This window comes from Pieris napi, chromosome 10, assembly GCF_905475465.1.
Source record: "Pieris napi chromosome 10, ilPieNapi1.2, whole genome shotgun sequence".
Lineage (NCBI taxonomy): Eukaryota > Metazoa > Arthropoda > Insecta > Lepidoptera > Pieridae > Pieris > Pieris napi.
This window is the reverse complement of record NC_062243.1, coordinates 4,098,314-4,112,735: the sequence shown is the minus strand read 5'-3', so window position 1 is coordinate 4,112,735 and position 14,422 is coordinate 4,098,314. Positions and strand designations below refer to the sequence as shown.

The following is a 14,422-nucleotide window of genomic DNA, read 5'->3' as shown; positions in this document are numbered from 1 at the left end:
GTTTACGCTGTGATAAAGATACAGATAGATAAAGTACTTTTCTCAATACGGTGCTATTGAATTGTTATGGTATGAACAAGGAGTCCGTCAAAGGGTTATAGGGCGGAATTTTTTACCTCGTAAATTACTTTCAGAAAACATCACCTCGTGTCGAAACTAGTACCAATTTATATACGTGTAGTATTATATATGTTAACGTAAAATTGTAAAAACCGTTAGATTGTAATCTATCGGTTATCGGTTATCGGTATTCGGTAGAATGTACTACACTAACTTAGTTATCATTCAAACTTCTTTGGTCAATTACAGATTAATTTTACTTCCCAACAATTTCATATAACTACCGAATAATAATACGTTAAATTGCAAGCAGTATGTTGAGTTGACAATCTTTCGACAGTTTACAATCTCGCGAGATAGATTACAATCTAACGGTTTTTACAATTTTACGGTGACATATATATGTGCGTATACCAATAGAGCACGAAGGCTGTATATGCTACTATTTACTTATATATATACAATGTAAAAGAAATTAAACAACGCTTTTATGTATATCAAATTACTAACCTGATAATTATTAACAATCACAAGAATCTCTTGTAAACCTTGCAAGTGAAGTAAGAGTTCCAACGCTGTAAAGTCCAATTCGATTAATTGTTCCACAGAACCATAGTGACTCCTGAATTCGGGACATTTCTTGTCAACCTGGAATGTTTCTTAATAATAATTTTTATACACAAACGCAGACAGAAGGACTATTTAAAAAAATGTGTGTGTTATGTAAACGCGTTAGAAGTTTTACTTCTTTGGCGTAAGATACAAATCTTTAAAAAAAAATTATTCTACGTTTGTAGACTAACGGCACTAACAATAGAAAGAACTAAAATGTTGACTGTAGCTAACTTCAGGCTATCGGTTTTTCGTGTCGGTGTGCGCGCGCATTGTAAAAATTTACACTCATCATTTTTCCCTAACGCGCCAAATGTTAATTTCAAAATATGAGTGTTTTTTTTTCAGATTTTAAACAAAATGATGCTGTGAAAATTCAGGATTGCTGATTCCTAGACCTTTGTATCACACATATAGTCAAACAATAAAATTAACTCAACTGCTGCAAAAACGCGTCCCGGTCCCAGAACATAGGCTTGGTTGACAATTTTAGAAAATTTCTATTCTACATAACTACTCCTGCCTTGCGATTCTGTAATTCACTTTTGGCATTCTGATAAACAATAAACTACAAGTTCCCACCTTATCAGAATGCCAAATCATAAAATGACTGCTTCACGACTGATTTGAGAGCGACCGCCGATGCGAAAACCGCTGTGTGAGTTCGAAAAGTGAGTTACAGAATCGCAAGGCTGTCCTGGATTCTGACGGGAGGAGCTATGCTGTAAATATGATACAGCCGTCGCGAAATATTTAAAAATAAATATGCGGTGGAGGGGCCTCATAGCCTAGCGGTCTTATTAAGTATCAGCTAGGTGAGGGGTACCGGGTTCGATTCCCGGTTCGAGGGCAAGTTTTAATTTAATTTAAATTTGTTCTCGGCCTTTGGGAGGGTTGTGCGGTACCGGGCGAGTGCCTAAACCGTACATGGAGGACATGGACAACGAATTATAAAAATCTTATACTTGACGCTAATGCACAAACCGTGCCAGAGCCATGAAAAAAAAAATATGCGGTGCAGGACACGTGACGTTCGACCAATCAACGCGCTTTGTGCTTTCTTGCAAATTTGAAGTAAAAACACGTTAGTACGTATGTAAGTACGTACAAGCTGTACGTTATAGTACATCTTTGGACGATCTCACTAGATCTTAGGATTATAATACCACGGTACATACTACAAAAACGATTCCTATAATGGAGGATTATCCTATAAATATATCCATACGTCGGCGGCAAATAAAAATCTCAATTAACTTGAGTTTTCCAAAACTTCGGATAATTGGGTTTTTGAAAAAAAAACATTTTTTTGTGATTACGGCTATTAATATAATTACACTAACGGTAACTAACAATAACGGTAATCACAAAAAAAATTAAAATTAGTAAACGCTGTACTGTTAAATTGCTTTAACATTATGACGTCACAACATGGTGATCGATCATTCATGGCGCGTGTATAGTCACGTGATTTTTATTTAAATTTCATCAATTTTAATTGTTTATAATTAAAAGTTAAGTTTTTGCATTAAACATCAATATTAATAATAAAGTTAATAATAAAGTTAAAAATAAATAAGTTTATAATAAAGTTTTAAAATACATAAAAAAATCTATTTTTTTTTCAAAAACCCAATCACGGTTATATTTCTTGACAAATTTTATAGTTTCTTTATGAAACTCTATTGATGAAAGTCTATAGAAAGCCGTGCATCCGTTTCTGAGTTTATAGCCAAATAATCGATTCGTTTTGACAAGTTAAAATACACTTACATTAGTATACGTAACAGCGAATAAGTACTGCTCTTCAATATTATCATGTTCTTGGAAATCTGTGGTGGTGGTTATCATTTGTATGGTCTTATGTCCACTTCTATGATGTTGCATATCTACTGAACCGAGTCTCACTGCTGCTTCTAGGGTAAATGTCTTCTGCGTGGCCTTGATTTCCAATAAATTTAAGGAGAACACTAGGAACTTGTCGTATACTTGCGGGTCCTTTGTTTTGCGGTTCACGCTTAGGATTAATTCTGAAAAAGCATCGAAAATGATAAATATACATATTAAAGAATTCAACCGACTTGAAATACCTGTTAACATACAAAAACGTCTGAACCGATTTTGATAAAACTTGGACTGTTCCCTAAATTGGAATATACCTGATATAAATAAAAATATATGTACATTAACGAAATTTATAATATTTTTAAGTAAAGTCAAACTTATAGCCTATGTATGAAGTTGTTTAATAATTTTTTGAACAGATCTCTAAACTATTTGCAGATTGAAATTGTTTTTTTTTCGACCAGTCTTTTGTAACTTAACACACAAATGTGTATACACGATTGTGGTTCCATTTTATACATAAAAACTAAATAAGTATAATTACTCGGAATACTTTAATTAATTCCAGTAAGATTTTAGTAAGAGGTGAAACTACTTCGCACTAAGTTTGAAACAGACACTACTTTTCTATTTGTATAATATACTAGCAGACCGGCCAAGCGTTGCTGTGGCTAAGGTTTTTGTTATATTACATAAGTAAACTATTCAAGGGAAACGTTGGGAGGACTTATGTGAAAGGTAGTAGATAGCTTATGTAAAACGTTGGTACTTTTAATACAGCGCCATCTGTTAGAATTGTATCAAATAATAAACAAATATTTGCAATAAATTAAAATTGCGACAATAATTTGAGATTTAAACTACCCTATCTTTTAAGTTGGATCAAACTACACACGGTGTGCAAATTTGATTGATATCGGTTCGGTAGTTTAGGAGTCCATTGAGGACAAACATTGTGACACGAGATTTATATATATTAAGATAAAAAATAAGTATTAAAAACCTTTCATAATGAAGAACGCTTCGAGTTCAGTGAGTTGCACCGTATGTTCTTCATTTTTCCTTTGTTTCGATCTCGCAGTATCGCGCTTTTGCTTTTCAGCCGGGTCCAAATATCTCAAGAGCGACAAACTAGACGCTTTAGATTCACTTGCCTAAAAACCATTAGAATGTGTCAGAACAAAACTACCAAAAACTCCAATTTACATTTACGTCAATAGAGACTCAAAGATTTCCGGAATTCAGTCAAGATGACATCATAACAGTTGGAATCGACACCATTATATTAATTTATTTATTGAAGTTATACTTCTTTAGGCGCGTTATGAAAAATTGATGAGAGTGAAATTTTACGATGCGCGCGCACCGTGACACAAAATTAACAGAATGAAGTTGCCCACGGAAGATGCTACGGCATTATCGGACATAATTTAAAAACAATATTCGAATAATAATAGAATTTATGTTACACTTAATGTAAGAGAATAATAATAAATATTTATTTAATTAATTTTTCAAATGTAAACTGAACTTTATTGACTATAATGACTCCTTTTCCCGTCTTTGATTATTTAATTGTAATTTATTATTTGCATGCCATCAAAAACTATTTTTAATAATGCCAAAGAAGTATAACTTCTTACGCGCGTACATACACGCACCCTTTTTTGGATAATGGTTCGATTTTCTTTAATTATACACAAGTTTTGGATATTATGTGAAGCTATTTTTATTGGTCTCTTATCATCGAGACATAGATAAGTAAATGTACTGTTTCTTTTCATTATAGCGTAAACACGCTTGGTCAGATGGAGACAGAATACCCGAATGATAACTTTATGTGACTTTCATATCAAAGAGACAAATTTTATGTTTGGTAAGCAACAGTATGTAGATCTAAGAGAACAAAATGTATTGCAATAAAGGCAAACTTCGTATTAAAAGGTCTAAGTCCTAGACTTGTTTTTTATTCCCACCCTAATAAATAATAATTTATGAGAAAAAGAATCAAAGCAGAAGCTAGAAACTTCAAACTACACAATACAATTAATTGACGAATATACAATTTCTATGCGTATGCGTCAACTAGGGATGTGAAAAACTGATCGATTATTAAAAAAATTGATTTTTTAAAAGTAAAAATCGATTTTTTATAATTGAAAATCAATCATAGTCGACTTTTCATCTGCCACCTCCCGACATTATGTCTGGTCTCTTATAACCCGGACCTCGAACTATTAGGGTTATTCCATATACATCGATGTTTACAATGCGATACATTGAATCCGATTCTTTGAAGATGTATTGATATACCTACTCGATGCATTGATGTTTTTTTGTAAAACATTGAAAGGATGATAAAACCAGTTAATTTTACAAAAACTCAAGTTTGAATGGAACACTATAATTTAAAAGTAAAATAAATTTATTCAACAGCTCAAGATTACATACAAATAAAAAGACAAGAAAAATACTGCAATGTGCTTCTGAAATTTCACCTAAAATCTATCAAAACGAGATTGATTATTCTTACACGTTTATTTGTGTTTATACTTTATAATTTCTATTGTTTATTTTTAATTTAAAAAACTATGAAAAATAAAATATTTAGGGTGTTTATTTTAAAATTAATTCAAAAATTAGCAAACAATCGATTAATAAAAATTCGTTTTATGTAGAACGTCACATCTCAAAGAAATGGTAATAATAAATAATTATGAGAGTCGATTCGAATTGCTACGATGATTAAGGACTCTGCCCTCAAGCTCGTTTGCTTTCACCAACAATATATACGATATGCTTAAGACAACGATATCGTGTGCTATTGACCGTGTAGCGCCATCTATTGGGGAAATTGTGTACTAGTATTTATTATTACTTCGTTGCATACAGAAATATAATACAATTGACATGAAAAAGAGGGCAACTGGCGGCCTTATCGCTTTCGAGCGATCTCTTCCAGGCAATCACTGTGAGAAAAAATTTAATTAGATAAACAAGAAGTGTTAATTAAAACAGTCTGAATATCCATAGACCATAGCTTAATTGGAATTGTCAAATACGAAAAAATAATATCGATGTAGTCACAGAAATTACGGGGTGAGTCTGATGTGTCAATCGAATCTTTAGTTTAATTTTCGTTTTTGTATAAAGAAATCTAGATAATTATGAATGCTAGTAGTATCGTAATTACAAAACTAAAATAACGTTTACCTACATTTCTCCTCGTATACAATACAATATAATGTTTAAGTTTAAATAAGACTCTCCAATACTAAACTCTTTCTTATATATCTAATATTTAAATGTCATAAATGGATCTGTATATAATTAATCTATAATGAAGGTGACAGCTACTCTAGTAGTGTAATTAATCACTTTTATATAAATTTTACCGGAGTACCGCTTCCTTGTGTAACAATTTGGGATTCAATAACACGGCCCGTCATAGTGTACGCAAATTTGTAGCAAATTATCTTTAAGAAAAATATTCTTTTTAATTGACGGCTCATTGGTCTAGTGGTTAGTACCCCTGACTGCGAATCCATGGGTCCCGGGTTCGATCCCCGGCTGAGACAAACATCGATGTGATGAGCATTTGGTGTTGTGCTTAGGTCTTGGGTGTTTAAATATGTATTTATATGTCTATCTATCTATAATATGTATGTATATCCGTTGCCTAGTACCCATAACTCAAGCTTCACCAGCTTAGCATGGGACTAAGTCAATTGGTGTGTAAAAAAAAAAAAATTAATAAATTCCACAAAGAACAAGACAATACATTTAATGTTTTCGTTCTTTATAGTGCCTGTTTGTTGTCAATTGTTTCGTTGGGATTCAAACCTCAAGCCAATTCAACCTACACCTCCGGATTTAATGGGCTCAGTAACTAAGCCACGGAGGTGAGAGATTTGTATGTAATAAATATTTAATAATCTAAATCTAGTATATTTTTTTTTATTTACTAAAAACAGGTTTAATAAAAATAATAAGGGACCTAAAAAGTGTATTAAAGGAGATATAGAAAAACTTTTTTGTGTTTTACACACTTAGGGTCTGTTTCACAATGTATGGATAAAGTACCAAATAGCTATGCAACACATAAATTATTTGGAAGATAAATTGTGTTATTTGACATTCATTGGACTCATAACTTAAGATGGACTTTATGTGACGAATAGCGCTATCTGACAGTCGTGAAACGCAACAATAGTGTTTATCCTACCAATAAGTAATAAATAGCTAATTTGGAACTTATGTAGAACTTATCCGTACATTGTGAAACAAACCCTTAAAAAAATAAAAAGGCTACCTGAAGAAATATATACCTTTAGTTGTGTCGTTTCATCAGAACGGGGCAATGGCATCCCAACCAATATTTCACATAGAGTTAATAGCCTGCAAATGGAAAAAATATGTGTTTTGAAAAATTCTTATTAGTTTCAATTAATCTTAGATTAACCGTCCTTATCCATGTAATGTTTTCAAGGGTTTGATTAGGTTTTTAAAGTCAAGGTGCTTTTATAGCGTGACCGAATATTTAGAACATAAGTTTAACAATTACTCATAAATGACTTGACTTCTTATTATGACATTTGCATGCCCGTTTATGTATGGCTGATTGTGCGGACTTTTCTTGTTGTTCGACTTTTTTTATTTTGTACCACTATCATGGCAAATAAAGGATTTATTTATTTATTTAGTTATTTATTATTAAAATATATTCTTTAAAAAATGCATGTGTTTGGCCAAAGGCCAAGTTAGGAATTACGGGAAGCGCTTTAATCTTAATATATATAAATTACGCGTCACGTTGTTTGTCCGCTGTGGACTCCTAAACTACTTAACCGATTTCAATCAAATTTGCACACCGTGTGCAGTTTGGTCTAACTTAAAAGATAGGATAGCTTACATCTCAATTTATACCCGCAATATTATTTAATTGCAAATTATTTGTTTATTATTAGACAGTCACAAATCTAACAGATAGCGCTGTGTTGAAAGTACCAACGTTTCACATTACAATTTAATGGCATAACCACCAAAAAAGCATTGTTGTCCCCATGACTGGTGATCTACCTTGAATAGTTTACTACTATGTAATATAACAAAAATCTTAGCCACAGCAAGGCTTGGCCGAGTCTGCTAGTAACATATATATCGCAAAAAATTTCTTCGTCAGACTTATTTTAATAGAAAGAAAAATAGCTGCAATGATTCGCTTCTTAACAAAAAAATTTGATGACGTCATTTAACATGTTTCACACTTTAATTTTAAGCAGAACTAGTCTGTAGAACTGATTTTTAAGACGAAACCCAACTTCGATGACCGTCAAAATCCTTCCTGATGATGCTTTATTTACGTAAAAACTACCTAAATGAGTAAAAATATATTTTTACCTATCTTCCGATACGCTAACAGCGATTTTCTGCAACTCCCCCTTTATTTTGATCTTAGGCATCCTCGGATCATCAGTTATGAGGCATTTGTGTATTTGTATGACCAAATTGGTTGGTTGTAGAAGATGTAAGTATGTTGCTTCGTTTGAGGCGATCGCTGATTGCCAATCTTCATTTGGAGATGCGATGACAACCTGTAGCATTAAACAAATTTACAAATACCCGGCTCGAAGGACCAAGTTGACGCAACCAGTGGTCAGTGAAATGTGTATTTAAATTAATATGTAATAAGTGTCAGCAGTTGGTCAGTATTGAAATGAATTCTAAACAGAAGTATATAATTTTAAGAACTATTAAAGAACAAATTATTGTAAGACTACTAGCCTGTCCAGTTTTCGTGGAGTTTAATATATTTTGTGGAAATACATATAATATATGTTACTCTGAGAGAACGTAGCATTCTATTGATGAAATAATTTTTAATAGTATCTCTCGTTTTGAGTTTATTCATTGTAAATAAAAACATCAATCTGACATAATATCAGGATAGACAAAGAAGTCGATTATATGCCCCAAACGTTTAACTAAGCACTTCCTTCGTTCCAACGAGAAGAGAGACATTAATTGAAAGCCTATTAAACATTTAAATAGAAAATCTGTCTAACACATGTCGTAGATTTTTGGGTTTGAGCCATGCCGATTTCCTCGCGATGTTTCTCTTCGATGTCGGAGTAAGTGCAAATGCGCGCATAGAAAGAAAATTGTATTGGTACACAGCTGTGATTCGAACGCCTCAGGGATGTGGGTTGCACGCTTAAGAGCGGCCAACCCGTCTACCTTTTCATACAAACGCTCGTACGTGATTATGGCGTTGTAACAGATATTTCTTTGAAACTTTTGAACTAATAGGCACCTTGTGCACTATCTAGGTTTCTATTAAAACGCGAAATCAAAATTTTAAGAAACAAATTCAGTAAAAACCTCCAAAAATCAGCATTTTTGCACAAATTTTATATGAAGTTTGGGACGTTTATAATGTACTCATTAATTGTAACCGGAAAGAAATATTTGCATAGAAACCTTTCAAATGTAATGGAGTTTCTAAATGTAAAACTTTTTTTTCATAATCTTGTAAGGCTTACGAAAAAACACGTATTTCTTGGAACAAGTTTTATGAAATTTCCGCACACTATTTTTCTTTCAATGTTATCGCGTATCACTTGCTGACATTGCGCTGGATGAAACAACAAGCTTTTTGGCCATGCTCGCGTTGACGTTCGTCGGACGGGGAAGGGCGCTCTTAAGCCACTAGGCCAACATTTCTCTTAGATACGAACATCGATAAATAATTGATTGCTTAAATTATAGTACATATATATATTATATATTCAAACTCGTCTGCGCTACTGCTAAATGCGGATACGAAAACATAATAATGGAGTTCGTACCTGCATTTCAGTGAGCCTCAAAACCATCTTGTCATAGCTATGCGCGGTAATCTGCGCCAATATGTCGTCATCTTGCAATCCGGAGCGATACAATTGATGAACATCCAGTTGAGGGGCGCGTGGATCGCTCTTTACACTTATGGCACCAAGTTTCACTACCACCACTGCTTCACCACTATGGAAACATCGAAATGTGTTTATAACATTAAAATTAATTATTGCGAGGTTATTGAAATTTACACCAGAAATTCAATAAAAATATGATTAAAATTCTAAAATTGGATTATAAACTAGAATCCTAGATAAACACATATTGAAAAATAAACGATGTATTCCTGGAACATAAACATTATAAGAATAGATAGCGTTAACGACACAATCATAATATGTATTATGTATAGTTAGTTTATAATTATAAAATTTTATAAATATATTTTTCGTGTTTTACTATAACACAAAGTTGCTTGAAAAAGTATATAAGTTACGTAAGGAGATAACGATTTTAATATAATATATGTATGTATATTAGGAAAACGTTTTTTCCTAACGTACATACTTATAATTTTAAGTATTGAAGTTATGTTATATGTATGTAAATGTTTTTAAAGGTGATTAATTATAGTATAACCCCTTTTTGTCTCGAACCCTCCGGCATTAGTGTCTATGGGCGGCGGTATCATTTAACATCAGGTCCTCCCGTTTGACCCTGTACTACAAAAAAAAATTGTGCGTACGAATGTTGTGTAGCAAAATATGTTTTTTTTAATCCCACAATACTCACCCCTTATACATCCCAGTCTGCGGTACAACGATGTAAGAAGAGGCGACATCAATATCAAGATCAATAAATGTGTGCTGATGTACCGCGTACTGCATTCCCAAGGCGGACTTCTCTTTCAAGTCCGACAACTTGTTTTCAGCAGCCGCTTGCAAACTATTAAGAAGCATCAAAAATATATTGTTAATACTTAAGAATAAAAACGCGTTTTATTTTATTATAGTACACGAAAGATTGTATAAGTTGCATGGTTCAAAATCGTAATAGTAAAACCATTGATATACAAAAAACCCAAGATGCACACTCAATGTCTAAAAAACGTCCTCAAAAAATGAGCGCAACATTCTAAATTGTGCGCTCATTTCAAATAGTCTCGCGTCTGATAAGTGGAGTCGATGTTATTTATTTGTGTTTTTTTATAAATAAATTTATGTACTTTTGAATTATTTTGTGTGTAGTTTTTGACAAATATATTTACGCTATACAAAGTGTAGGTCAGGAGGTAGCCAATTTAACATTTTTTTTAAATAAATAACAACTATTTGACATCCAACACCTTTTGTCTTCAGTCACCGTGACCACGCACGCTGTAAAGCACCCGAAAAGTCGGATAAATTTAAAATTATGTTAAATAGTTGTAAATAAAAAAGTCATGTTCGACTCCACTCAATACCTTGTCCTACCGACCACGGTCGGTCGTAAAATTTTTTTGCTTTAAGTACGTATACACTGCGTTGTAATAACAACTTTAAGCAATTCGCGTAAAGTTGATTTTGCAATAATATATGCTTGTAACATATACTGTTATAGACATACTGTTATAGAAAGGGACAGAAATAGTGTTTTGGGACACTTTCGAGCGTTACTTTTATTCGAGACTGTGCATCTTGGGTTTTTGTATATCAATGAGTAAAACGCTTATTCTGGTTTAGTGAAAATTGCTATATCATTCACTAGTAAAATTATATAGACTAGAAAAAATAATGGAATAATTTTGATAACCAATTTAGACACCCAAACACGTGTGCGATTTCGAAGTGTATGTATTGATTGCCCACAAATTTCTTGAAAAATAAAACTTATATTGAGATAATCCAAATAATTAATTCAATCCGGTATAATTCAACTTAGGGAACATTTAAGGTTTCCAAGCCACCCATTTCTACAGGGAACACATACAATTAGGTACCTAAGAAAAATTATATTAACCAGTATTGGAAGTGGATTACACAATTTTAATACCTCAATGTAAAAATGGCTCAGCATGAGAAATGGAAAAAAAATGATGTTTTATTTCTTCTGCGCTTGGACGCCATAATAATGTTTCATATAACTTACGTAGTCAATGCGGTGGACTCTGAAGGCGGCTTAAACACATTAACAATTTCGATAACGGTTTGTGCGTCGTACACCATTTGTAACGGGCGCGCCCGTACTTGAACGCGCTGATCACATTTCCCATCTAATAATAATACAAATTTATAACAATACCCGTATAAAAATGAACAGAGCCCTAAATGACTTAAAACAAAATCAGATGCGTTTATTTCAATAATAATATTAATTTAATGTCAAGAAAATATTTTAACCGATACAAAGAAATAAAGTCATTAAGTTAATTTTACACTAATATTTACGACCTGTTAATAACAAATACACCCGTGTACCAATTGCCGTAGCTTTTTCTATTAATTAATATGTAAGATAAAAGCACATAATATATTGAATGCTCTATATACTATAGACTATACAAAAATCTTACCTAATGGATTAGTTTCAAAAAGTACATTAAGTAGATTAACATCTTTCTCTATTTCCTTCGAAGTGACGAGTTGCGGTAGGAATTCGCCTTGACGTACACCCGATACCGTGAAAGCTTTCATACGCACATCAACTCTATAATGGAAAATTAAATTATTAATCTCTCTTTCTACCAAATAGTGTTTAGCCTACGATAAAAAGAGACAAATAAGTGCCGAAGCAAAATTGTGAACCTTCTAGAAACAAATTATGTTGGCCTAGTGGTATCAGCGTGCGACGAAACAAATGCCGGCTGTTCACCAATGAATTTTCTGTATATGTACGCATGTATGACTCGTTCGTACGGTGAAAGAAAATGTCAAACGGAAACCAATGCTTAGACCCAAAAAGTCGACGGCGTGTATCAGACACAGACAGCTGATCTACCTGCTCATTAAAAAAAACAAATAGAACATTTCGCCACTATTTCTAATAAAAAAGGATATCTATTCTGTCGTATCTATAAGACTAATTAGACAATAACAACGCGTTTTACGTTTTGCCAGGTTTGGGAGCGTTTAAGTATTACGTAACGAATTTTGGGGGGGGGTCCTTTTATAAAACGTTACTATGCGGGGCGGGGCGTGAATTACGCATTATTGTTAATATTATTTTCGACTTTCCAGTACTTTACACCACATAATGGTAACTTTTAGGTATAAAGAGTCACTAGATGGTCACGAAACGTTTAACTATACTTGGGTACAGAAAAACGTTACGGTGCGTTACATGGGGGGGGGGGGTCAATAATCTCCAAAAAATGCGTGACGTAATACTTGAACGCTCCCTTTCTCAAAAAAGAGTATTAATTTCTCAGAGTATTCTCACCGTAACGCATTAGCACTGGGCCTTTGCATCATATCCAGTTCAACATTTTCAACACAGGCACGAAGTACTTCAGACACATCGTGAACAGCCACTTGCAACTTGTCAAGTTTAAAATGCCCCTCTACGGCGACATACTCTATGGGCAAATGAAGCGGCGCCGAATTTTCTTGGTAATCAATCGCTCTAAACAACTTTTCCTTCTCGTCAGAGGTCATCGCTTTTTCGAATTGCTTCACTGAAATATTAAAAATACTTTGTAATTCAGATAAATACAACAATTTTGAGGGTACTGAAATATAAATACATACTTTACTTTGCTAGTATTTATCAACAGAAAAAACAGTAACGTAAAAAACTTGCAAAGTCAAATATAACTATGAATATACGTTTCCAGCTGCAAGTTCCTAATTTAAATATTTCGACAATTTAGAAGTAGTAATAATATTGTATAAAAATAAATTTATGTTTTCTCGTCTATTACATATTCATTGCACACCCTTTGGCCCGCATAAGTAATGCTGCTGACCTCTGACGCAACAGTTATAAATGGAAAAACAATTTTAAAAGGAAGCGGATAACAGACATTGTGAGATTTGATCGGATACCTCATATCGGACCAGTCAAATCCTCAAATTAGTCTAAAATATAGATTATTGATTAAATAAGGCCGATTAAATTGTAATTTTTAATTAAGTTCAATAATTGTAATAGTTTGATTAAAGTAATTTAAATATTTATATTTTTTTGAAGTGAAACTTCTTTATCGACGTATGGGAGAAATTTTGTAGCAAATCGTCACGTTTTTCGGTTACGCGCCATGTTGCTTTTTGAAGTCAAACTTCTTTATCGGCGTTGGAAAAAAAATTACCGTTACATTTTTTGGTTACGCGCCATCTTTTTCTTGGCCCTACCACGGTTGATCCGAAGAGATTCGAAGCCATTAATAGCAAAAATATATAATAATGATAACAATGATAGTAATCAATAATCATTATGTTACAATTAATGAAATTCTGTAATAATCTTAGTAGTAATAAGGTAAAATGAAATAATTGTATTTGTATTCATGTCTATGATAATAAAAGCCTTTTGTTAAACTTTATCTAATTTAACTTTATTTAACCAATTTCTGTAAAGTTGCATATATGTAGTAGATCATTTTTCGAAAAATAAGGTCATAAAGAAGTTTCACTTCTTACGTGTGTACGTACACCTAGTTCACGCACACATTTTTTTTTTGTATTCACCTCTGGTCGTTACTTGTGGACTGTGGAATGATAATTGCGGCATAATAAACAAAGTCGGTGTTGCATTAATATCATTTCATTGAGCCAGACCGTCTCATATGATACGTAGTCTGTGTAGAGTAGCAATCATAATTTCACAAGTCATTGATTTAAAAAGCATATTTGATTTTTGGTTTTGATTTTTTATATATGTAATGCGTACTGAAATTGATGAAACTCAGTCATACCGATTAAACGTGAGTATTAGCGTAAAAATATATAACATATTAATATTATATTTATTAAGTTTCCGATAACCTGTGTGCTTTTATTACTTTCGTCATACCTATTACATTTTAAACAATTGCTTGTTATAGAAATATGCTGCATTGAAAATGCTAGATGTTAACTGTTTTTGTGTTATA

General features: G+C 32.8%; 1 protein-coding gene across 3 annotated transcripts in view; it reads right to left on the bottom strand.

Moving 5' to 3' along the window:
• Positions 1–14,422, bottom strand: part of LOC125053427 (vacuolar protein sorting-associated protein 13) — a 59,075-nt gene that overhangs the window by 39,601 nt on the left and 5,052 nt on the right. For all 3 annotated transcript variants that reach the window (XM_047654812.1, XM_047654811.1, XM_047654813.1), the window contains exons 9-18: positions 12,772–13,006; positions 11,906–12,039; positions 11,482–11,605; positions 10,147–10,299; positions 9,366–9,540; positions 7,918–8,111; positions 6,846–6,915; positions 3,521–3,671; positions 2,446–2,702; positions 571–708 (exon numbers count right to left, since the gene is read on the bottom strand). In XM_047654812.1, coding sequence (XP_047510768.1) covers positions 571–708; positions 2,446–2,702; positions 3,521–3,671; positions 6,846–6,915; positions 7,918–8,111; positions 9,366–9,540; positions 10,147–10,299; positions 11,482–11,605; positions 11,906–12,039; positions 12,772–13,006 — 1,631 coding nt within the window. The remainder of the gene's footprint in view (positions 1–570; positions 709–2,445; positions 2,703–3,520; positions 3,672–6,845; positions 6,916–7,917; positions 8,112–9,365; positions 9,541–10,146; positions 10,300–11,481; positions 11,606–11,905; positions 12,040–12,771; positions 13,007–14,422) is intronic.